The 26,273-nt window shown below is 41.6% G+C and overlaps 1 protein-coding gene across 41 annotated transcripts in view; it reads right to left on the reverse strand.

The window, feature by feature from the left end:
- The window catches only part of RIMS1 (regulating synaptic membrane exocytosis 1), a 471,679-nt gene that overhangs the window by 196,731 nt on the left and 248,675 nt on the right, over positions 1–26,273 (reverse strand). For all 41 annotated transcript variants that reach the window (XM_067011328.1, XM_067011324.1, XM_067011326.1 and 38 more), the window contains 2 exons: positions 21,813–22,153; positions 17,407–18,269 (listed from right to left, as the gene is read on the reverse strand). In XM_067011328.1, coding sequence (XP_066867429.1) covers positions 17,407–18,269; positions 21,813–22,153 — 1,204 coding nt within the window. The remainder of the gene's footprint in view (positions 1–17,406; positions 18,270–21,812; positions 22,154–26,273) is intronic.

The following is a 26,273-nucleotide window of genomic DNA, read 5'->3' on the forward strand; positions in this document are numbered from 1 at the left end:
ACAAGTCACCCTGAGATTCTGAAATACAGACATGAGAATCATTGTTTTCAAGTTGTTCTAATGAAACCATCCGCTGTATAAATGAATACAGGTCCCCTAGGAAAGTCGCTGTTCTGTCTCACAGTGTGTGCGTGGAAGGGATCTCCCCGGGAGAACTGGTCACACAGCTTTCCTGGATCTGCGTTGTCTTCTAAGCTGGCGGTCCTAGGCCTCCCAGACCATGATCCATACCTTTATCTGGGCATAGAATAAAGGGGATCAGAATAGCAAATATGCCAAAATGTCAGGTAGTGGCAGGAAATGGGGCAGGGTGTGGTGGCAACATTTCAGGGAGGATCTCTTTAGGGAGATTAGGGGAAAAGATGACTGGGTTATGAAAGGGAGAGTCAAGAGAGAAAGAAAAGGTAAATCACTGTTATGGGCAGTGATTACTTTGTAAGCCCAACTCACCCCCCAGAGAATGTTTCCTCAATTCATACCCTCTGACTGATGCTACACATTTCCTAGAGGAGACCTAGCAAAGTAGGACAAGTGGAAATTGAGTGCTAATGCCATTTGCTGCAGCATGGATGGCCCTAGAGATGCTCATACTAAGTGCAATAAGTCAGACAAAGACAAATACCATATGATATTGCTTACATGTGGAATCTAAAATATGACATAAATGAACTTACCTACGAAACAGAAACAGACTCCCAGACATAGAGAACAGACATGTGGTTGCCAAGGGGGAGGGGGGAGGGGGATGGAGTGGGAGTCTGGGGTTCGCAGATGCAAAGTACTATACATAGGGCAGATCAACAGCAAGGTCCTACTGTAGAGCACAGGGAACTCTATTCAGTACCCTGTGATAAACCATAAGGGAAAAGCATGTGAAAAAGAATGTACATACGTGTATAACTGAATCACTTTGCTGTACAGCAAGAATGAACACATTGTAAATCAACTATACTTCAATAACGTATATTAATCAAATAAAATGAAGTGAAGTTGAGTGCTTTTCTTCGTGCTGAGATATTTTAAAGGATAATCAGAAGTTGACCATTTCAGCCTAAAGCCTGGAGTAAATGCTTCAGCCATTACTGCCCTGCTCTGTAAAACACAGAAAACATGTCCAAAGAAAAAGAAATCCAATTGATAAAGCCCAAACATTGGTTCTCTGGGGGCCATTTCTTAGCACTCGTCTGTTCTTTGGAACTTAAGCCATTGATTATAAAGGAATGGAAGTCTTTTGAGCTTGAAGATATCACTGACCAAGGACCAAATGTAATGTTAATTTCTTGCCTTGAGATTAAATCACAATGTAGGCAATATAAATTCAGTCTACAAAATCTACCTTAGGAACAGAAAATGTGATTTCAATTTCTTACAAGAGATTTACTATTTTTTCACCTAGGGTTCAGACCAAAACAAGGTTCCTCATTTACCCGAGCTGTGTGAAGTTTCATATTAATTTTCTTTTCATTGTGGGGGAAGCTCTCAGAGGATAATGGCCTCGTGCAGAGATGCCAGTTCCAATTACCTGCCTCTTGCAGGGCAGCACTGCCCGTCACAGCCCCGGGCTGCTGAAAGCCCCAGGCACCATGAGGTTTCATTCAACCAGAGGCCTTGCTGAAGCATCGCCCAATGTCCTTACGTATATGGTTTTCTAGTTTCATTTCTGGCATTTGGATGTTTTTCTTTTATGCAAACTCAGTGATGCCTTGTTAAATAAATGTTATCTAGATCCACCATTTATAGGTTTTGGGCAGTGAAATTGGGTTGTTTTTAATTTCTTTAGCTTAGGCAACCTTGTAACTATAAACTGGAAATAGTTTCAAATGGTGTGCTACTTGGTGTTTTCACTTTGATATGATGGCCGTTTAAAATCTGATTGGTAAGTTCAAAATTCATTAAGGGGATATATTTATTTGCCTTTATAGAACTACAATTCAAGCAATGCTATCTGGTGAATAATGATAGCTTTTTCTATTAACCTATGGCCCAAATACACAAATTCCTGCAGTCATGTACATGAGTTATTTCTCCAATAAGAAAACAACTAATTCGAGATAGCCTCATCCACCAACCAGAGGGCAGACAGCAGAAGCAAGAAGAACTACAATCCTGCAGCCTAGGGAACAAAAACCACATTCAGAGAAAGATACACAAGATGAAAAGGCAGAAGGCTATGTACCAGATGAAGGAACAAGATAAAACCACAGAAAAACAACTAAATGAAGTGGAGATATGCAACCTTCCAGAACAAGAATTCAGAATAATGATAGTGAAGATGATCTAGGACGTTGGAAAAAGAATGGAGGCAAAGATCGAGAAGATGCAAGAAATGTTTAACAAAGACCTAGAAGAATTAAAGAACAAACAAACAAATGAACAATACAATAACTGAAATGAAAACTAAACTAGAAGGAATCAATAGCAGAATAACTGAAGCAGAAGAACGGATGAGTGACCTGGAAGACAGAATGGTGGAATTCACTGCTGCAGAACAGAATAAAGAAAAAAGAATGAAAAGAAATGAAGACAGAGCCTAAGAGACCTCTGGGACAACATTAAACACAACAACATTCACATTATAGGGGTCCCAGAAGGAGAAGAGAGAGAGAGAAGGGACCCGAGAAATTATTTGAAGAGATTATAGTCAAAAACTTCCCTAACATGGGAGAGGAAATAGCCACCCAAGTCCAAGAAACACAGAGAGTCCCATATAGGATAAACTCAAGGAGAAACATGCTGAGACACATACTAATCAAACTGGCAAAAATTAAAGACAAAGAAAAATTATTGAAAGCAGCAAGGGAAAAATGACAAATAACATACAAGGGAACTCCCATAAGGTTAACGGCTGATTTCTCAGCAGAAACTCTACAAGCCAGAAGGGAATGGCATGAAATATCTAAAGTAATGAAAGGGAAAAACCTACAACCAAGACTACTCTACCCAACAAGGATCTCATTCAGATTCAATGGAGAAATCAAAAGCTTTACAGACAAGCAAAAGCTAAGAGAATTCAACACCACCAAACCAGCTCTACAACAAATGCTAAAGGAACTTCTCTAAGTGGGAAACACAAGAGAAGAAAAGGACCTGCAAAAACAAACTAAAAACAATTAAGAAAATGGTAATGGGAACATACATATCAATAATTACCTTAAACGTGAATGGATTAAATGCTCCAACCAAAAGACACAGGCTTGCTGAATGGATACAAAAACAGGACCCATATATATGCTGTCTATAAGAAACACACTTCAGACCTAGGGACACATACAGACTGAAAGTGAGGGGATGGAAAAAGATATTCCATGATTCCAACCAAATCACATATCAGAACCAGTGATTTCCCAGAATATGAGGTTCCCTAAGTTCTACCTCAATTGAATTTCCAACCAAATCACAAAAGGCAATGATTAAGGGCCCCCGTATTTTTGGTTTGTTCAGTCATCCCTCAATTAATTAAAAAATTGTCTTCTTAAAAAATGTTATATGTGCTTCAGGTCAAGATAAAACTTGGAGGAAATCAACACCTATAATCCTCCCTTCTCTTCTGTAAAATAATAAAATATTTACTCCAAAAAATCAATAGTATTTTTACTCTCTCATCTCTATGGAAGAGAAAAAGCCTATGCTGAACACACTACTAGGATGTCCTGCAAGGAATGATAACAAACTAATGGTATTTTACCACTCCCAGACTCTCACTGGAAGAATAAATTAAAGAGTGTCCATCAACAGATGAATGGATAAAGAAGATGTGGCACATATATACAATGGAATATTACTCAGCCATAAAAAGAAATGAAACTGAGTTATTTATAATGAGGTGGATGGACCTGGAGTCTGTCATACAGAGTGAAGTAAATCAGAAGGAGAAAAACAAATATCGTATGCTAACACATATATAGGGAACCTGAGAAAAAAAATGTCATGAAGAGACTAGGGGTGGGATGGGAATAAAACACAGACCTACTAGAGTATGGAGTTGAGGATATGGGGAGGGGGAAGGGTAAGCTGTGATGAAGTGAGAGAGTGGCATGGACATGTATACACTACCAAACGTAAAATAGATAGCTAGTGGGAAGCAGCCGCATGGCACAGGGATATCAGCTCGGTGCTTTGTGTCCACCTGGAGGGGTGGGATAGGGAGGGTGGGAGGGAGACACAAGAGGGAGGAGATATGGGAACATATGTATATGTATAACTGATTCACTTTGTTGTAAAGCAGAAACTAACACACCATTGTAAAACAGTTATACTCCAATAAAGATGTTAAAAAATATATATATGCTCTGACAAGAAGAAAAATGAAGGTGGAAAGAAAAGTGAGATGTAAAATGTAACAATGAACATGCAATCAGTTAAACATGTTAAACACGTTAGTAAATTTAAGTAAGTATGGTCTACTTATACGAATGTGGAAAGACAAGCTGAACCTCTTCTAGATAACAATAATGTAGACAGTGGAAAAAACAGTAAATTTTAGAGCAATGTTAAAGCTTGCTAAAGTCTTCTTTCACAGGGATAATGATTTAATTTTAGAGTTTTGCTAACAAATTATAAAACTAAGTATTGCACTGAAGAGCTCAGGTTTACATTAAAGAATACCAAAGGAATGTATAATGCCCTAAGCTCTAAAATAAGTGAAAAAGCATATAAAACAACCTGATCAATCTAATAGAAGGCATGAAGAGAAAAAGCAAAGCAAAGGGATGAATGGTAAACAGAAAACTCAAATTAAGCTAAAACAAAGGAATATGTTTATAGTAGGAGCTTAAAAATACAAAGAAGACAAAAGGAAAAATAAAGAATGTGTGCTGTTTTATGGTCCAGATATAAGTATACTCAACACTTTGATGTACGTCCTTTCAGTTTCCTTTACACAGATTATGTAAACACTTTTTCAAAAACATACCATATAGTATACATACAACTAGCAATGCCTTTCTCTTAACTATCACAAACGTTTTATGTCATAAATACAAGAATATACAACATAAGTTTTACACAGCATTCCTTTAACCAGTGCCTCTTATCCTGGAAATTGATCTGGCTTCCAATTTGTGTATAATAAACACTATCATAATAAGAAATATTTACCCATATCGAGCATAAAGTGTTTATCCTGCCAAGACATTCTTTGAGATGCAGTCATATTTTATAAACTAAGCATCCTGGATTCCCCGGGTCACGTAGCACTGCAGTGTGCATTTAGTGAAAGAAATCCACGTACAGGTGGACCTGCAATTCAAACCCATGTTGTTCCAGGGTCAGCTCTACCTGGGTCGGGAACGGCCAACTCTTTATTCCATCCCCTAAACATACATTGAGTCATTTTGGATGTTTTTCCAGTCAACCGTGTCCCTGTATAAATAAGCAATTTTTTTTTTCATGGGATGCTCATGTGATACAAAATAACAACCTTCATGGAAGAACCAGCACTTCATAATGTATGAAGGGTCAGGTCTGAGACTTGGAAAGGTCCTTGAAGACGATGAGGCCCTGTCGTCATAACCTTGACCTCACGTTGGAATCACCAAACAGATGCTAAAGACGACAATGATGACGCCTGGGCCTCAGCCCAGAACCATCAGATCAGGAGCTCTGGGCTTGGGGCCTGAATACTAGCATCTTGTTTATGAAGCTCCTCAAGTGATTATAACCCTACAGTTCTCGATTCAGCCACACGCACTAAAATAAATCAGGGCCTGACTGCACACTGGCCAAATCAGACTCCCTTTTGGTGCTGCCTCAACTTTTTAAAAAAATTGAAGTACAGGTGATTTACAATGTTGCGTTAATTTCTGCTGTACAGCCAAGAAACTCAGTTATACATATATATATATATATATATATATATATATATATATATATATCTCCATTTTTCTATTATTTTCCATTATGGTTTATCCCAGGAGACTGGATATAGTTCCCTGTGCTCTATAGTAGGACCTTGGTGTTTATCCATTCCATATATAATAGTTTGCATATGGTGACCCCAAACTCCCGATCCTTCCCTCCCCCAGCTCCCCTCCCCCTTTGCAACCACAAGTCTGTTCTAGATCTATGTCTGTGAGTCTGTTTCTGTTTTGTAAGTTCATTTGGGTCATATTTTAGATTCCTCATATGAGACACATTATATGGTATTTGTCTTTCTCTGTCTGACTGACTTCACTTACTACGATCATCTCTAAGCTCTCCAGGAGATTCTAAAGTGCACGCAAGGATGAGAATCACTGATATACTCTATCCCTCTCATCCTGTTGCCCAAGGTAATCCAGTCCTTAAAACGGGGATCAGGGCTTCCCTGGTGGCGCAGCGGTTGAGAATCCGCCTGCCGATGCAGGGGACACGGGTTCGTGCCCCGGTCCGGGAGGATCCCACATGCCGCGGAGCGGCTGGGCCCGTGAGCCGTGGCCGCTGAGCCTGCGCGTCCGGAGCCTGTGCTCCGCAACGGGAGAGGCCACAACAGTGAGAGGCCCGCATACAGCAAAAAACAAACAAACAAACAAAAAAACGGGGATCAAAGCTGTTCTCTTGATTGGTGGCCTCTGGGCTCTTTCCTTCCACAGGTCTGTAAGCTTCCTGCTGCCGGAAGTGGGTGTCTCCCCATCTCTCATTGCTCAGGCCCTGACTCTCTGACTCAAATGCCACATCTATGCTTCCTGCCAAATTCTTCCCCAGCTCCAACACAAAGCCTCAGCATCCCAGCTTTCCCCCTAGCTCCTGTAACATGCATTATCTATATATCCTATTTGGTGTCACAGAAATAGAAACATTTATCGAGCACTTGCTGTGTATCAGGGACACAGAGCCGTACCCATCACCTCATTTAATCTTGAAGAGGACTCCAGAGAATGTGTACAGTTATTTATTCCAAGTTCCTAAAAGGATGAACTTGAGGCTTCCCAAGGTTAAGAAACACGCCCAAGGGGTCTAGTCTCTGGCAGTGCCTCCAACTATCTGTCTCTTCCTCATCTTGGACAGCAATCCTCTTCATAACGTAACTACCCAGTAAGATTCTTGATGCTCTTATACTTTCCACAGATGAAAAGCAATGGAGACAAACCCCAAACAGGAGTATTTACCGTGTTCATTAGTATGAACACAAGCACGCAGAGGCCTTGGTCTTTCTCCTCCTGCGAATACTATTAATATGAATGGAACTGTGTTCTGCCAGAATTCATATGTTGAAGCCCTCACCCCCAGTAGCTCAGAGTGCAACCATATTTGGAGATAGGGTCTTTAAAGAGATAATCAGTTTAAAAGGACTTCATTAGGGTGGCCCCTAATCCAACATGCCTGCTGTCCTCGTAAGAAGAGGAAACGTGGACACACACAGAGAAAAGACAACGTGAAGACTCAGGAAGAAGACAGCCAAGCACGAGCCAAGGAGAGAGGCCTAGACAGGTCCTTCCATGGCCCTCAGAAGGAACCCACCCTGCCGACACTTAGATGCTGCAGTCCCAGCCTCCAGAACTGGGAGAAAGCAAATTTCTGTTGTTTAGACCACCCAGTCTGTGGCACCTTGTTACAGCAGCCCTGGGAAACTGATACACTCTTACTGTGTACACATCAGCCTCAGAAGAGTTTATCGGAATTAAAATTAGATCTGTCCCTTGGTATGGAACAGGTGCTTTTAAAAAGATCCAAATACAGGAGTTCAGCTTAGGAGGTAGAACAAGACGCTCAGAGAAGAGGGCCATAGGCAGTAACTATTCAATGCAGAACAGCAGTAAGAGTCAGATGCCCCGTAACATAGGAAAAAGAACGATACACAAGGTAAACGTCTGGATTTCCCATCCGGCAGTCAGGATCAGGGAGTCAGCATCCAGGGATCCAGCTTCTAATTCCTGCATGGGATTGGTGAGGGCCAAGCGTTCGTTCCAGAGGGACTCGGGCAACAGAATTGGACTCAGCCACAAGCATCCAGGGACGTGGATCTAGTATGTATGGGGCCAGGATGCATCCCAAGCTCTCCCAGCTGCAACTGGAAAATGGCGGCAGGGGCAGGGAATCCAGTGACATAACATCCCCCATGTTCCCTTCTCTGTTCAGCAGTGTGTGAAAGGGGAGAGACCCTTTGTTTGGTTCCGAAGTCTCTCTCAGGCCTAACAGTCTGTCATTCTGTGAAACTGAACCCAAAGTAAGGACAACATTGGCATTCACTGGAAAAAAATGGGTCACAAACACGGAAGTATGAGTCTGCATTTTCAAAGGATACTGAAGCACAAACTTATGAGATAAAATAGGTGGCACTGAAATCTTCAATCTCAAATCTTTTTCTAAACGCACTTTGAAGCACAAATGTTTCCCCTGAAAATGTCCTTCAATTGTACACCCATTCAAACAGTCCACTTGTAAAACTGTAAGCATACATGTCAAATTTGTACGATTAGTTTTGAAAATGAGAGGTAACCCAGATTTAACTGAGTGTCTCCTGATTCCAGAATAGAAATCTCTTTCAGATGTAACTAAATGACTAATATTTCTAGCCATGGATTAATTTGGGAGAAATATTATTGGATATAATCAGGTTAGATTTACAGACTTAATTTCTTTTCTTTTTATAGAACTTCTCTTTAGTCAGAGCTCCTGTTTTGGAGTCAAGGAGACTTTCCAGTCGTTTATATATTAGGCAGAAATTGTAACTCTGAAAAACCCAGCTCTTCACCATGATGTTTCCCCAAATTTTCTTATCTCATATTCTTAGAACATTAGGAATTAGCATGCTAGCTCAGAGCCCCCAACACAGTTATTTGTGTCCCCTCAGCATCTTTCTAAGATGTAAATTACACAGATGATTAAAACAGCTACCGTCCATTTCCCACCCACTGTAAGAAGAAATTAGTTCTCAGATTTCCTGGAAGGCATCTAAAACGAAGCATCTAACACTCTAAATCCTGGCTCTTCCTGTAGTTGAAAGGGAGAATTAAATTTCTCTTTCCCACAGCAACGGTAGGAATCAGTGAAAGTTTAACGTATAAAAGGTCAAAGACAAGGCAAGGCTGTCAGAGTTCCGCGTAGATCCACCGCTGTTCTGAGGTTCCGGTGGGTAGAATTACGTGAGGTCCCAGAAGACACCAAAACTAGTTATTCACAACTTAATAAAGGGGATGTTAGACAGCAATGTTCTGTTTTCCTATTTTAATGGATATCAGATTCACACATGCACCTGATGAAAATTAGAATAAATAAGGGCTTTGCCGATGTAGCTACAGCAACTCATTTCACCTCATGGTCTTTCTGCCAATTTCACTTCCCAAGCTTATTTTAAAGCGTTTACTTTCTTAGTTGTTCTAATGAAAAGCACTCTAATTTTTAAAATAATTTTCCTCTATCCATTGACCGCTTTATTTGGGATGTTATCCACTGATTTCTAATTTTATGATATTCTCTACGGTAAAAACCAATGAAAGAAGAGACTTTAGCTCACTGTTATGTTGATATCGTTTTGCTTTCAAAAGCCAATAGTTTTACTTCTCCTTATATATTTCTATTTTTAAGTGGCCTTAATCCTCTATTTCTTGGCCTAAAATTTGAACAGGATCTTGAACATTTTAGATGAGAATATTCACACACTTATCTCTCCCTCTGTTCTCCAGATTCTCTCATCTCTCATCTCTGTCAGTTTTACCTTTATTTTAACATGGACAGAGTATTTATCTTCAATTGTGTAAAAACAAACAAACAAAAAATATATATATAAACTATACACACACACACACACACACACACACACACACACACATATTCAATGTGGAAGGGGGTTTATTCTAAAAATTGGAAACCAGTAAGTGGCATTTATAATATTATTACATGCTCCAGGACCAAGTAAAAACCAATAATTGACAGAGGTTAAATTTCCTTTTCTACAGATGAACTTTCAGGCTTCCTGTCCACTCAGAGGAAACATTACCTAGGTTAACAGTCAAATGGACTGTATCAACTAATAAAATAACGTCACATTCTTGTCTGCTTCATGTTTGGACCATGATTTTCCTTAACAGTTTTCCTCCCTCAGCTTTTGACTGTTCCTCTTTATTGCTGAAAAAGAAACAGCCTTTCTTTAGCGGGTCAATAACATCATGTAAGTCATCAGTCATTGGATATTTCTTGGAATCCAGGATAATCTCAATATTCTCTTTGGAGCTTCCTGGAAATGATCTCCAGTTTTAATTTCGACAGATTGCTTTCTTCACACAGTGTCATTCGGGGATTTCTTTGCACTGGATTCCTAGGTCAGCTCCCCTCTTTCTTCTTTCTCATTTGTCCCACTTTCATGATTATTCTTCTCAGTTTTCTTGAGTGCGAACATCTTTAAATCATTTTCTCATAAGCAGATTGCAAAGTAGGTTTTCTGAGAACTGAGAGTTGACTGATGGTTTAGATGTGAATAGAACAGCAGTCTCAGAATGCTTTCGCTCCAAACGTTGAAGGCATTGGTCAATTGTAGTCTAGAATCCATTACTGATGGGAAGTGGAAAGACGGGTTAATGCTTATTGTTTTGTACACAACCTGGTTTATTTTTTAACCTCCAAAAGCTTATAGATTTTTCCCTGTTTCCTTGGCATGTTTACTGTTGTTGAATTTCCTCGTATGTTTCATAGCTGATGTCTGGATTCACCCTTTGGGCCTCCACAGGGTTGTATGGGCTTCCCTATGGGTTATCTTCATGGTTGCCTCTTTCTGGACCCAAAGGAGTTTACAGATTTTATATCAGCTTTTATTTGAAGGTCTCAGATCACGATACTTTACTTCCGGCTTAAGATTAATCCATACCTGCAGGCAAGTGTGTTATCTTTAGTCCAGATGCACGGTCTTGCATTCTGTCCAAATATCTCTGCCCAAGCACTTCAGTGCAATGGGTCTGGGTACCCAGGGCTTTCTCTTTGAGTTTTGTTCGTAACATTATTATTTAATTATTTAAGTTAATTATTTATTATTTTATTTTTAATGTCAAAAATATTTTGCACAGAACATCTCTGTGTTTGGCTGGGGATGTTGCCCTCTACCCCAGCTCTCTCGCCTGCTTGGCAAGCTCCTCTGTCCCAAAGCAGGCTACTTTCTCTTTCCATCAACTACTCATATTTCACTTCCTTCCCTCTTCACTGTTATGGGGTCTCATGGGGTAAGAAAAATAAATGCTTATGTTTCAGCAGCCATTTTAAGAGGAAGCTCTTTTAGGTTGTAATTGTTTAAAGGTTACAATTTTTTTAGTGCCTGTAGCCAAATTCTTACGGCAGAACCTGATTTTATCTTGGGGTCTCCTGTTTGTAAAGTCCCCAATAAGAGTCCTCTGGATAGCCCATAAAAATGTCACTGGGGGCAGGAACCACGCCTGTCTCTATATGTATCTATGTTTATGTCTGTATTTATTTATTTAATCACTATACCTCTAGCACCCTGTGCCTGGAACATCACAAATCTTTATATATAACTTGTTTAACACCATATAAATCATGTAATATTTATGTAATGTCACACAGAAATTAAAACATGACTGCATGAATGATAGCCACCTTCTTTAATTGCAAACCCCCCTGAAGTCACAAGAAAAAGCACTAGGAGCATTAAAAGAATATAAAATGCATTTTCTGCTCTCAAGAAACAGAAGTAAATCAACAACTCCTGGGTAGAATTAAAAGTACTATGTGAGGGCTTCCCTGGTGGCGCAGTGGTTAAGACTCAGCCTGCCAATGCAGGGGACACGGTTCGAGCCTTGGTCCAGGAAGATCCCACATGCTGCGGAGCAGCTAAGCCCGTGCGCCACAACTACTGAGCCTGCGCTCTAGAGCCCACGAGCCACAACTACTGAGCCCGCGCGCCACAACTACTGAATCCCGTGTGCCTAGAGCCCGTGCTCTGCAACAGGAGAAGCCACCGCAATGAGAAGCCCGCGCACCGCAACGAAGAGTAGCCCCCGCTCGCCGCAACTAGAGAAAGCCCGTGCGCAGCAACGAAGACCCAACGCAGCCTAAAATAAATAAATTTATAAGAAAAAAAAAAAGTACTATGTGAGCAGTAAGCATTATACTGCTGGAGCCCAAAGAGGAAACTCCCAGTAGTTTTAATGACTAAAGAATAATATAAAGTGTTGCATGAATTAGTTACAATTAAATAATTTAGTACCTGATTGTTGCGAGGGTTCTCAGCTCTTGTTCCTGATTCCACAATGTTTAACTTGTCAGGTACCCAAACTTAACAGTGAATAGTTCACACTGCCCACAACCTACGCCCTGGTCCCCTGAAACTGTCTTTGTCTTTGGAGGAAAATTCAACCCTGTGATTAAAGGTTGTCAGTCTCACTTTTCAAGCACTCATTGTTTGCTAGCCTTGCAGGTATCATTTCCTACCAGTCATCCAGGCAGGTACCAAATGCTCCTACAAGGACCGCTAAATGATGCTTAGCAGTAACAGTTACAAACAATTTAGCCCTTGTTATACTACAGGTTGACCTCAGGAGCCATTCACAGAGTGCTTTAAAAGTTCAAAGGCAACATTAATTTGAGTTGTATTTTCCCCATTCACTCCAAGTCAGCAAGGAGAGGATTAAAAGGGAAGGAAATCCTGTTATCTAATGCCAGGCTCTTCTTCCAAGGACTTATACTTCAAGTTCCTTGTAAGTATAAGTGGATTAATCCGCTGATCCAGGCAGCAATGCTCTGATTCTTTTCAGCACTCGTGCTGTTTCCTTCTCTCATCCACATCCGCACTGCCTGCATCTCTTTCTTTCTCCTTAAGCCTCTTGACTCATTTCCTTAGGGGCACAGGTCTTCACTAGACTTTGTCCCAATGGATCTTATTACACATTTCATGTAAATCCAATTACTATCTTATTACAAGTAAGATTTAGTTCACTGCTATTCTTCTGCATAGAGATTTGTATTAGGTAATTCTTACAATCTAAGAAATGAGAAATGCCCAGTTTTTCCCAGTTGGCAAAGAAAGAGCAGTAAGAACACTGAACAAACAGCATTCACTTGGAAACATGTGGCAGCTGACCTCAATTTTTAGACAAGCCCACTAGATAGAGCTCACTGCTAATCTGTGTGTGTGTGTGTTTGTGAATTACACTACACACGAAGCATCATATTGACTAGCAATGCTGTGTTGCCTTTCAGATGCCATTTGCCCAGGGAACCTTTTTTTTTTCTTTTTAATTGAATGTCTGGACACAAAGCAAAACTGTATCAATATATCTGTAAGGAATGTTCCTTTGAGGCATTTATTAAATTGTACTTCATTGTGTAATTATTCTTTTTTAAAAAAATTTATTTATTCATTTACTTTTGGCTGTGTTGGGTCTTCGTTGCTGTGTGTGGGCTTTCTCTAGTTGTGGCGAGCGGGGGCTACTCTTCGTTGAGGTGCACGGCTTCTCATTGCAGTGGCTTCTCTTGTTGTGGAGCACAGGCTCTAAGTGTGTGGGCTTCAGTAGTTGTAGCACGCGGGCTCAGTAGTTGTGGCTCACGGGCTCTAGAGCGCAGGTTCAGTAGTTGTGGTGCACAGGCTTAGTTTCTCTGCGGCATGTGGGATCTTCCCGGACCAGGGCTCGAACCGTGTCCCCTGCATTGGCAGGCGGATTCTTAACCACAGCGCCACCAGGGAAGCCCTGTAATTATTCTTCATTGTTTATTTCTCTCAACAGAATGTAAGCTCCATAAGGGCATGAAGCATATTTCTTTATTTTTAACATCAGTATATCTACTGAAAGTGTTAAATCCACATTTGCTAATAAACATACAAACCAACTCAGCATAATGATAAGGATAAAAATATAAATGGTGAGAATAGTACACACATATTAAGTAAATGCCTTGTGCCAGTGCTATGGTCTAAATGTTTGCATCCCCTCAAAATTCATGTGTTTAAATCTTAAGCCCCCCCAAAATGATTGCATTAAGAGGTGGGGCTTTTGAGAGGTGCTTAGGTCACAAGGGTGAAGCCCTCATGAATAGGATCAGTGCTCTTATAAAAGAGACCCCCCAGAGCTCCCCAGCCCCTTCCGCCATGTGAGGGCACAGCAAGAAGGTGCTGACTTCACATGAGTCAGGAAGAGGCTCTTCACCAGAACAAGATCATGGACCTTAGATTTCCCAGCCTCTGGGACTGTGAGAAATTAAAAGTTCTGCTGTGTATAAGCTACCTAGTCTGTGGGCTTTTGTTATAGCAGCCCAAACAGATTAAGAGAGCCAGTCACGTGTTAAATATTTACTTTACATGTGTAATTGATAAAGTGAACAAGCAAATGCATGGAATATAGATGAAATGCAGCTTTTCTCTCCCACTGCTCTTGGTATTTACTCCACGGGGATAACCTTCCCTGACCCTGAAGGTCACAGCACGGCATCTGTTCTCTCCTGGGAAGACATCTCTTCTCTGATCACTCTTCCTATAAGAAGAGTGATCAGGAAAATTCACCGGAGCCTGTAAGATATAAAACGGGTTCTTTTACCTCTTCCCTGTACATTTACACGTGGGTGGTGACCTCAGCTTCACTGCAGTATTAGATCTACGGCAGACATACCACAGGGACAGCAGGACAGGAAGAATGCTAACTTAGCATCCTGTTATAGATGCATGAGCTCATTCAAACCACTCAGGAAACTGACAAAGTAGCAACTCTTATCTCCACTGTGCCAATAAGAAAATGAAGACTTAAGGAGGTTAAAAAACTTGTGCAGGGTCACAGAGTGCTGGAGATGATCGTGGCTGGTCCCTAAGGGAGCCCTTAGTTGTCAATGGTGGGGCTTGGCAATAAAGTCATTAGTAAATATTACAGATGGTAGAATTTTTAATGAAGGCTGCAATAGGAAAACGTCTATGCTACATCCATAGACGTTCAGAAGGAGATTATTTATAAATGAAGAGAAAACAGGGCAGTCTGTATCAGATGATGTCTCCTATGTTTCCGGAGGGGGAAGACTGCACCCCAGCTTTAGAGGTGTATAAACCCCAAGTGGTCACCCAAGTGCCCGGAATGAGAATTCCCAAGAAAGGGAGACAGCGGCTAGAGGCAGTAGGCTCTTCACATCACACCAGCCCCATCTTTCCACTCAGCCACACCACTAGTCATGTTTCTTTCATAGTCTGTTTTTACCGCGAATAATTCTGAATTTCAATTCTAATTCCACGTGTCTTGTGATTTATTACACATATTCAAGAGGAGCTGGTGGAGACCCTTCCTTTAAGGAATGGGAAAATACACGCATATAACTATACCTATACCATCCCCATCGGGGGTTACCTGCACACCCATTAAGCATATCCACTTACATTTTTACTTCACACTTACCTTACGACTTAAGGGGAAAAAAATACGTGTTCACAAAACAATACTAAGGCATGAAAGGCAGCAAGTCAGCTACATCTGACTTTTAAAAAAACCTATAGACCATATGCAACTTATAAACATCGGTGATGAGAAGGTAAGCTGAAAAAAACCAAACTCATCCCAGACACACATGCATTCAAAAGACAGCTATTTCCACTTGAGCTGCAGTAATAATAGCGACAGAGTGAGCTTTCTTAATTGTTCCCAAATATAGTATAAGATTGTTGGGGGATATATATGTGTGTACATATATATATATACACACACACACACATATATAGAGAATGAAAGAGACAGAAAAAGAGAACAGAACGGTGGGAGAGAGGGTGGATCCACATGCACGCAATTTGCAGGCAGAGAAGATGAGGAAGTGGTTCTCTTTATAAAACATAATATTAGCTGTGTAGTTTACCGATTCTAAAGCAAGCCAAAAACTGTAAAAATGGTCAGTCACCTCAAAATATGAATTCGTTAAGAAAAACACCAATAACCCTAGCACTACAACAACGACGAAAACCACAACCACTGAATTTACTGCTGTGGCCAGTTTAAATCTAAGTGAACAGCAGCAAAACGAGGAGAATCTTCAAAACAAACACGTGATTTTAACATTAAATTGAAGCATTTTCTAGACCAGTGCCACTTTGAGGCATTTTCTGGAATGATTGCTCGAGCACTAGTGAGAGTGCGGAATTGGATTTTTAATTTTATTTAATTTTAATTAATTTAAATAACTACAAATAGCTATGGTATCGTACAGTGCAGGTTCAGACAGGAAAAAAAAAAAAGCCAGCCCATCACGAAATGTTCCAAAATCTTTTGGACTGTAATAGGTAAAATGAAATCTGTACTCCAAAGTTACTACCAAAACACGATATATAACATCTGCATGATAGAAACTCTGTAACTTGTTTACAAACTGTAAGAAAGATTCATTTGAAACTGGAAAAAACGCTACCTCTGAGCATGACACCACTGAAGTGTAAAAGAAGGTACACGTCCTTCTGTCAGCCAAATAAACCCACCGCCGAATAATAACTTAAAAACACAAGACTGTGCACTGAATCTCCCAGAATGACAGCAACCAAAATCATGAAGAGCTGTTGTAACCCCAATCTGGCACATGTGGTTTCGTTTTTTAAATCCCACTTCTGAAAAATATATATATACATATATATATATATATATATATATATATATATATATATATATATATATATATATAAAGGACAACCTTCCATCCGCTGCGAGGCTGGCCGGAGCATTCCAGGTCCCACTTTTCTCCCCAACTTTTATTGAGACATAATTGACACATAGGTCCGTGGAAGTTTAAGGTGTACCCCTAACGACTTGACATACAGAGAATGCCAAATTGACTACCACAGTAAGTTTAACATCCATGCCCTCATCCACTTACAAAAAAAATTTTTCTTGTCACGAAAACTTTCAGGATTTACTTCCTCAGCAGTTTCTAATATAACGCAGAGCAGCGTTAGCTACAGTCACAGGCACCCTGTTGGACATTACCAGCCGCGCTTCTAAATCCTGCACGCGCGCACCTGCCATCCCGGCACACACGCCCCCAGCCCCACACGCGCGCCTCGGATCCAGGCACACGCGCCCCCGAGCCCCCCGCTCGCGCTTCGGATCCAGGCACACACGCCCGCAGCCCCATACGCACGCCTCGGATCCCGGCACACACTCCCCCAGGCCCGCACGCACGCCTAGGATCCCGGCACACACTCCTCCAGGCCCGCACGCACGCCTGGATCCTGGCACACGCGCTCCCGAGCGCCCCGCTCACGCCTAGGATCCCGGCACACGCGCCCCGAGACCCGCACGCGCGCCTCGGATCCCGGCACACGCGCCTCCGAGCGCCCCGCTCGCGCTTCGGATCCCGGCACACGCTCCCCCAGCTCCGCGCGCTCACCTCGGATCCCGGCACACACTCCCCCAGGCCCGCACGCGCGCCAGGATCTCGGCACACGCGCCCCCAGCTCCGCGCGCTCACCTCGGATCCCCACACCCGCGCTTCCAGCCCCGCACGCGCCCGAGCCCGCGCGGCGCCGCTCACCCTTCTCGCTGACGCTCTCGCTCTCCAGCTCCACGTCCTCGCAGCTCGTGTACTCCGGTGTGGACACGCCCTCCTCCTCGGAGCTGCTCACCGACATCTGGCGCCGCTTGCCGCCCCTCTTGGCGCGATGCGGCTTGGGCGGAGACGGCCGCACGGACTCGGACTGGTCGGAGCTGAGCGAGTCGTTGCGCAGCATGGTCTCCACCTTCTCGCGCTTGGCCTTGCGCACGAGGACGGCCGCGCCGGGGTCCAGGCGGCTCTGCTTCCGAAGCGGCTCCGGGGCCCTGGGCTCCGGGGCCTCGGCGGGGCCCGGGCTGGGCCGGGGCGCCGGCGGGCTGGGCTCGGCGAGCGGCTGGGCGCCCGGCGCCCGGGCCTCCGCGGTCCTCTCGGCCGAGTAGGCGCGCGGCGAGGCGGGCGGCGAGCCCCGGGCGGCGTTGGGCGCGCGCGGGCCTGGCCCGCCCTCGGGCCCAGCGGCCGCCTCGGTGCGCGGCAGGGCCACGTCGCTGTGGCGCCGCTCGTGCCTGGCGCGGGACACCCGCGCGTGCATGCGCATCTGGTGCTCCTCGGGCGGCGGCTTGACCGGGTACCGCGCCAGGTTCGGGTCGCTGCGGTACCGGGTCTGGTACTCCTCCTCCTTCCTCTGCTTCTCGGCCTCCACCGCCGGGCCGTTCTCGCGTTTCTCTGGCACCTCGGGGTAGTCCTGGGACCGGCCTTTCTCGAGCCTTCGGCTTTCCCGCCTTTCCTTGCGCTCCCGTTCTTCCGTGGGCCCCTCCGCGGGCTGCACAGAGGACCTGGGTGCGCGTTTCCGCTCGCCCTTCGGGGCGCCTTTGCCATTCTGCTCGGCGAGCCCTGGGGTCTTCTCCCTGTGATGCACAAAGGAACGTCGAGAAGGAGAGCAGTGTGTAAAGCTCAAGGCGAAGACCCCAGAAGCCTCCTGGGAAATAATTATTTATACTTCGATGTCTAATTAAAAAGCAAGGTGATTAAAGAACTACATCAAACCTGTATATCTGAGTAGCTTTCTAAGTAAGGCTCCTTTGCCTCACAACATATTCCGGGCCTTCACAACTGGGTTTCAGATATTAAATTCGCTATAAATTAACTAGATCATTTTAAAAATCAATAAATTAATTCAGTAGATGAACAAGTTTTATGAACCTCTGCTTGTGAATCAAAGACTTTAAAATGTTCTCGATAAAAATAATATAGGTAATAATCAAGGAGCAAACGGTAATACATACATATCAGTTCAAAACGAAATATATACCTGATATATATTAGGGCAACATGTATTCACAATCTCTTATTATAACTGAAACATTTAAAGAAACGTGAATCCAAGTGTGTCCATTTCAGGAATCAACTCTAATAGCACTTCTTCAATAGTAGAACGAAAGTACTTTTTATGCGATTATGTGCACCCCACCACTTTTTAGGGAGACGGTTAGGAAAAATAAATGGCTGAACCTTAGCCTTCATTTTACTTTCCCCAGGCAAATATAATAGAAATTTTGAAATTTTTGAAATAATTTTTCCTCCCTCCCCCCATCCCTGGCCTTCTCCCTTATTTCAGAAAACAGTCCAAAATGTATAGCACAGGGAACTGTATTCAATAACCTGTAATAAACTCTAATGGAAAAGAATATGAAAAAAGAAACCCGTTTTGTGTCCTACTTTTCTCTCCATCCTCTGGGAGGCACTGGCAAAGATAAAGTAACGGAAGAGGGTTTGGCAATCTGAATCTTTAAGCTATACTGTTTAAGATACCCCTTCCAGCCCTGCTGTACACTGGAGTCCATCTGATTTGGGAAAGTTCCAGCATCGACCCCAGAAGTTACAAAAAGGGGAAACCTCAGCTAAGCATTCAGGCACTGTATGCTGTACTATGCAACTAAAATGGGGGAAACCGAGGCTCTTTTTGGAATCCCGAGGTCCATAGAGAGGGCTTTCCAGAGAGCACATTGTTTGATTGGAAGTCCAAAAGCAGAATTCATGAACTAAATTTGAGAATAATATACAAGATGGGAAAAAGTAGGGCAGTTTCTATTGTGGTTTTCCAAAGTAGTAGTTGCTAAGCTGTGGGGTCAGTTTGAGGAGGGTCTGGTGATGATGGAAAGAAATGGCAAAGGGTTTCCAGTGGCACAAAAAAGCAAAATAGAAGCATGGCTGATGCTGCTTGAGGCATTTAGATCACTCGGCCCTTTGAAGTGGAAGGGGTTTTCAGGGAGGGAGGAATTGCAAAGGTAGCATTGCTGTTCTCCAGTGTAAGGGGTCTACTATGAATACAATCCATCATTATCAAATAGAGTTTTCATAAGAGTGATGAATGCACTGCAAACTTTTAGTAGCTCATTAAGGCATAGCTGTGCTTGTTGGAAGTTTCTATTGAGTCCGTTTACTTTTTTTTTTTTTTTTTTTTCTGAAATGCTGATAAATGACACTTACCTTGCAGAGTTTGTGTGAGGATTAAAGGAGACACCATCTGTGAAAATGCTTTATGAAAGGATAGAGTATTATGCAAATGAGACTCCTCCAGTCTCTCTGATTCTTTGCTTCACTGAATAGGCCTTTTCTCACCTCTACCTTAATTGTTCCATTCCTACTAGCTCCTGATGAGTGTACGAAATAGGATCAAGAGTTCTTCAGTAGCTGGCCATTACTCTGTCCTCCTTCTCTCTCTGAAGCAGGCCAACCCCGACTGGTAACCCGGCTCTCCTTGCCTTTTCCTCCAGCCCCATGTCCTCATTGTTTTCTTAAGTATTTATATAATCAGAAAGGCTATTTGTCCTTACCAATCTTTTTCAAATTTCATCAGAAAGCCTCTTCCTGGTCCTTACTCTTAAATTCTTTGTAATTTTTCATCCTCTATCAGAAACAGGACTCATATTTTCTCTTTAGAAATTTTACAGCCCCAAATTCTTCTTCTTCTTTAAAAGAGATCATTTATTTCTGAGCAATCCTGAACTGCCCCTTCGATATCTTCATCTCCCCTTAACTCATAACAGTTTGTCACCAGTCCTGCCATCACTGAAGTGGCTCTCGTATCCTTCTTGTCATGGCCTTTCCTGTTCTGTCTGCCCACCACACATTCCTGGGTGTCCTATAAACCTTAATTCAGAAGACACTCCTCTCCCCTGTGGCTCCCAAAGGACTCGTGTTTGTGTTTTCTAGCTCTGATCACATCACCTTTCTGGGCCAGTTCACTGCCTGGGGCTCTGTGGTCTCTTCCCCAGGATCTGTGAGAAAAGGGACCCTGTACGAAGCATCATCGTTATGCCCTCTGGCTCTTGGCATTGTTCACTGATGGTAAACGCACCGCGGCTACTGGCTGCCTTCGCTGGAGGCCACCCAAGGGCCAGCTGCTGAGCACATGTGCTCGTTCAACCCCCGTGCAAGGTGCCTGTGACCCCTCATGGCAGAGCCAGGCCTGGAATCCAGACCTGTTCAGCTTTGAAGTCTTTGATCTTACTGTGTGGGTTTTGTTTGAAAAAGATAGCAGAAGCCTCCCCTGGATCCCACCCTCCCACCCAGTGGAATAAATAAGGGTCACACAGGCAAAAAGCAGCCACGCCTAGTGCTAACCGTCAGGTCCGCCAAACTCACAGCCTCGGGAAGAAAAGGGCCACGTCCTCCTTGTCAGCACTGTCGCCTTGTGCACGGCATCCTGTCTGGTCATAAATCCACTGTTTTGAATGAATGACTCAATCGACAAATTGAAATAAATAATCTGATCATGTGAGCCCAGGCTGACAATCCTCCGAGGCTTTCCATGATTTCTAAGATAAAGTCTATGAAATGTAACCTGGCTAAAAGGCCCAGTGTGACCCGGGCAGTCAGACCTTACCAGTCACCTCTTCGCCACTCGCTCCCCTTCTCTGCTACTGACCCTCGAGCCCCATAGCATCTTTTGGGTCCTCGCGGCCAGGTGCCAGCGCCCTTACCTGGAGCGCCCGTTCCACCCTTCACCTGGCTCATTCCTAGTCACCTTCAAAGCTCAGCGTAAAAGAAATGTCCTCTAGGAAGGCTTTGCTGGTGCACCCACACACCCTCCAGTGGGTCAGTTCCGCATCCTCTTCTCTCAGAGCACACTTGCAACTACAGGACTCACTCAAACAGCGACTAAATGGTCCAAGCGCTGTTCTCAGTTCAGGGCTGGAAGTCAGTAGTGCAGGTGGGGGACTGAGTCGGATGACTTGTTTACATCCGTGCATGAAAGACAAGCTTCTCAGCAAAGGCCTCCTAAGGAAGGACACATTCTAGACAGAGACAGCTGTCAGAGACAGTGTGGCCTTCCTCATGGACCTGAGAAGTACCCCTTCCACACATCCTAGCAGTTAAATTCTTGAAGATGGCTTTGCTCTCCATCTAAGACTTTGCCTTTTGCTTAGGGGTTGGTGACCTCTTACCTGTCTCTGGGAGGCTCACTTCTAGACCTGAAAGAAACCTGTTTCTGCTCAGGCCTCCCGGCTTGCTGCGAGGGCTCAGCCCCCTTGCTCCTGTCGGACGGTGCGCTGTGGGGAACCTGGTCCTGGGAAGAGGCAGTGGCTGTGCTCAGGGGGGTCTGAGACCTAGATCGCTCCTGCAGCCGGGATTTCTTTTCTCTCGGGGCCTCAGAACCAGCGCCTGTAGCTGTATCGCTGAGGGTTCCATCCTGTCTTGGCTGCTGAGGGCCGCTTCCGAAGAACCACGCCCCAGATTTGGTTAGGATTTCTTGTTGCTTTCGACACAAATTGCATACCCACATCACCTATTTGAAGAAGAGAGAACGATATACATTTTCTGTGCTATTTGGAAATTATGTATTTTCATCACACTAAAATATCCCTTAAGGGAGAAAGACCGTTGTCATCTTTATATCTATCCTTGTACATTTCTCATGAAAACGATCTTTGCGCAAGTCGCCGTCAAGTATATGAATGCCTGGACTGAGATGCCTCTGAAATCATAGACTTCTGGTAACCAGGATGGAGTTTTGCTTGGCATTTATAACACTATGATTCTGAGTTGCATATTACCATGTATCCATCACATTTTGAATGACTGACTTTGAAGTTTCATTTAAAATAGCTTAGTAAAAATGGTCTAAGCAGGGTAGTTGATTGATTAGAAAAATGTTGTAGGGCACCATAGAATTAATATTTATGTACATAAACCTCGGCGTGTCATAGGATTTAGAAGGATCTATCTTCTCAAAAACCATCCATTATTAAAATCAATATGACAAGATATTCACGTGGAACAAACAATGAAAGGTAGGCACAAAAGAAAAGGTCAGGCTGTATAATGGGGATAATTATGGTAACAGAAATAATGACTAATACAATAATAACAGCAACGCCTCCCTCAGTGACTTTTCTCAGATCGCACTTCAGATTTTCCTTTGCATTTCAGAAACAGCACCTCCGGGAGAGGCTGATTACCACACTCTAGGTCCCCATTTTCACTAATACTGACTCAGTCAACAATTGTGCAAACATATCACGTAAGGATGAATAAATCCTAGAAACATTAAGTGAGAAACAATATAAAAGAGGGAAAGTCGAAGCATTGTTTAGTTGGCAAAAAGAAGAAAATGTACTACTGAAAACATTCAGACGGATACAAAGAAAACGATCACTTGTTATTGTTTACAAGACAAAATAAAAGCTAAAGTGAGAATACGAAAAAGACAGAGAAAAACATATTTTTAAAAAGGAAAGTATTGCAGACGAACTGTTAAGAACTGCTCCCTTCCAAGCAAGAGAATTCAAATGAATTTTGAAAACTAAGACCAGCAGACTTTTGCTATAAAATGTTTAAGATCGATTATGCTTAACTCATTCCTCTACACTTCCTCGGGTTATGAAATGAAGACAACTCGGACCGCAAAAGCAGTTAATTACAGCATCTGCACAATGTATTAGATCACAGACTTCCCATGTAACAAGATGAACAATGCATTGTATATGCCTGTATCAGAATACAGGATCTGTGGAATGGAACTTCAATTTAACATGCTTGCCAAATATGGCTATACTGTACACGATGTATTAATACCACCATCTCTTAGATGTCATTAATAAGGTCCCTCAGAAGTCCTGATTGATTGAAAGTGGACGGATCAAAGATGGCGGCACCCTAGGACCAGAACTTCCATCAATAGTGACACTGAGTCTCCTCCGCCCAGACCCTGGATGGGGACAGGTGGTGTGCTTCCTCTTTGGCTGCCTCTTTGGTTGACAAGACAGTGATGAGGAGGCCTGAATTCATGGAGTTCAAGGAGATTGGTATGAAACTTTGACTATTTTACAGAAACTAAGTAGACATTAAATTTTTATTTATTACACTAATAATAAGCAAAATACTCTATCAAATTAGGTCCTTTTCTGCAAAAATATTAAAGTGTATTTAGGATAAATATGAATTTCCTTCAAACCATACAGAACACAAAATTTACAATTATTACAAAAGTTTCAAAATGGAATTAAGCCCAATAAAGAGGCAGAAAAGAGCAGAAAATATGCACATCTGCATACTTTCTAGAAAGTTGTTATCACAGTCTTAGCTTGATTGTTTCACATTTTTAAGTGCTCTAAAAATGGATCAATAGAACGTCATTGCCAGATTTGTGCAGGTTCCATGTTTTGAATATGTTACAAGTTTTGAATATGTGCTACAGGATTGATAAAAGCAAACAAAATATAGTTATTATTTATTTTAATAAGTTAAAATTACAATTAAATTGTAATTAAATTAAATTAATTAAATTTCAGTTAAATTTTAGAATTCACTTAATTTTATTTTTAATTTATTCAAAAGGTTATGATTAGTAGTTAAGTAGAAGCAGCTGTTTTAATTAATACATTTAATATTATTCATTCTTTTAAATCTGTGATATTTCATTAATTTTTGTAGAATTATAACACTTAGGAAAACTATTGTTTAATTCTAAATTTTCCTATATATTATTTTTTTGTGCACCATAATATTTTTACATTTGTATTTAAAAATTAATTATAAGTGTGGTCAACCTATCTGCCAATTTGAAAGCAAAATTAACTGTAAAAAAGTTAAAATATGTTTATTGAAATACTATCTCCCAATATCCATTATTATTTATATAAATTAGTCTTGCCACAGAGTTTACAAATGAAAAAGAAATTGCTTATATGAGATGTAAAAAAATGTATGAGATTACAGTAGAATATTAGTCATACCTTTCAACACATTTCGTATCAAACATTGCAGACATGTATAAAAATGAACTAATTCGTTGCTGAGAAGCAACACAGTTATGTGTGTGAGATAGGTTTTCACTGTCTCATAGTAGATGAGATAGTGGAAAATAGTTGATGACAGAGGAGATGAAAATGAGTGAGTTCTCTTTGGTGCTTGTTTTGATGTGTGTGTGTGTGTGTTTCTCCTAGTCTTTTGTTATTGTTGTTGCTATTTCATAGGCTTATTTTTTCCTTTTGGAATTTTATTAAATACATAATATGGATTTATGAAATATAAAATATGATATAAATTGCTTCTTTTTAAAGAGTAAAGCACGCCAATCCTACTGTCCCACTATTAAGATTTCAGTTTAGTTTTTCTATGCAAATTTAAAACAAATTCCACTGTAACTTGGCATTCTATTTACTCACTTAATATTACAGCATAAATATTTCTATGGATTCTAAATGTTTCTAAAACATTTTAATATTACAAAATATTCTATAGACACTGTATACCATTAGTCTAACCCTTAAACTGCTTACATTCTTTCACATTAATACAGAACTCTGCAGTAAAAAAGTGTTGATCAAACTGTTTTCCTATTTAAAGTCATTTATTTTTTAGAATGTATCAGAAAAATCAAATTACTGGGTAAAATTTTTGAGTGCTTTTAAGGTTCTTCTGCTATAAGCACTATACAATAGTTAAGGATTCTTTGTCTATTTTGCAAAATAGCCTCCCAAATGGGTTTTGCCAAATTGTAACCAAAAACCTGACAATATCAGCTCTGGATTTTAAGATCTGATGATTTAATAATGCCCCCAGACCGTGTACTCTCACTCTCATCAATGTTTCAGATTTAAGATAATACAATGAGATCTCACCTAAATAATCACCAAAAGGCATCTAACAAAGTCATAACTGTCCATTCAAAAACACCTCCACATAAGCACATACAAGCAAACCCTGAGAAGTCCTAACATTTCTAATGCCTTGTTTATGTCTTTGTGCCTTTTTCCCCCTATGGATAGTTAATAAATCATTTTTAAAAAACCAAACAAAAAACCTAGAGCATTAAAGAGAAAGGCCAAGATCAATGTGAAGGAGAACTGATTTTGGAATAGTAAGAGATAATTCCAAGAATAGAAAAGAAAACTTAAAATGGTCTCTAATTAGTGTTCAGATACCAGAACAAAAAGAGCTCTTGAAAAACAATACTAAGATTGTCAACAACAAAAAAAGAATTTTAAAGAAGGAGTTTATTAAAAAGTCAAGAGATAAAAAAAATATGAGACAAAGTCCAGCTAGTTCCAAAAGAGAGAACAGAACATAGCGGAGAATGAATTTTGCAAAAATAATAGGAGGCAAATTCCCAGAGTGGAAAACGTCACTGCATTTTAACAGAAAGAATGGGAAAAGAAACCACAAAGAGACAACATTGCTATAAAATTTCAATACAGCAAAGATAAAGAGAAGACCCTAAAAGCTTCCAGAAAAAAAGTCAGATCCCTTTCAAATAGAATAGATCAGATTTCTCATCAGCAATACTGAATGTTTGAAGACAGGGAGAAATACCTTCAGTGTTCTTGGGGAAAACATTGGAGCCTGCAATTCTATAGATAAGCAATTCATCAATCAAGTGTAAAAGCAGTAAGCAGTATTTTCAG

The sequence above is a fragment of the Kogia breviceps genome, chromosome 13, assembly GCF_026419965.1.
Source record: "Kogia breviceps isolate mKogBre1 chromosome 13, mKogBre1 haplotype 1, whole genome shotgun sequence".
NCBI classification, from domain to species: Eukaryota; Metazoa; Chordata; class Mammalia; order Artiodactyla; family Physeteridae; genus Kogia; species Kogia breviceps.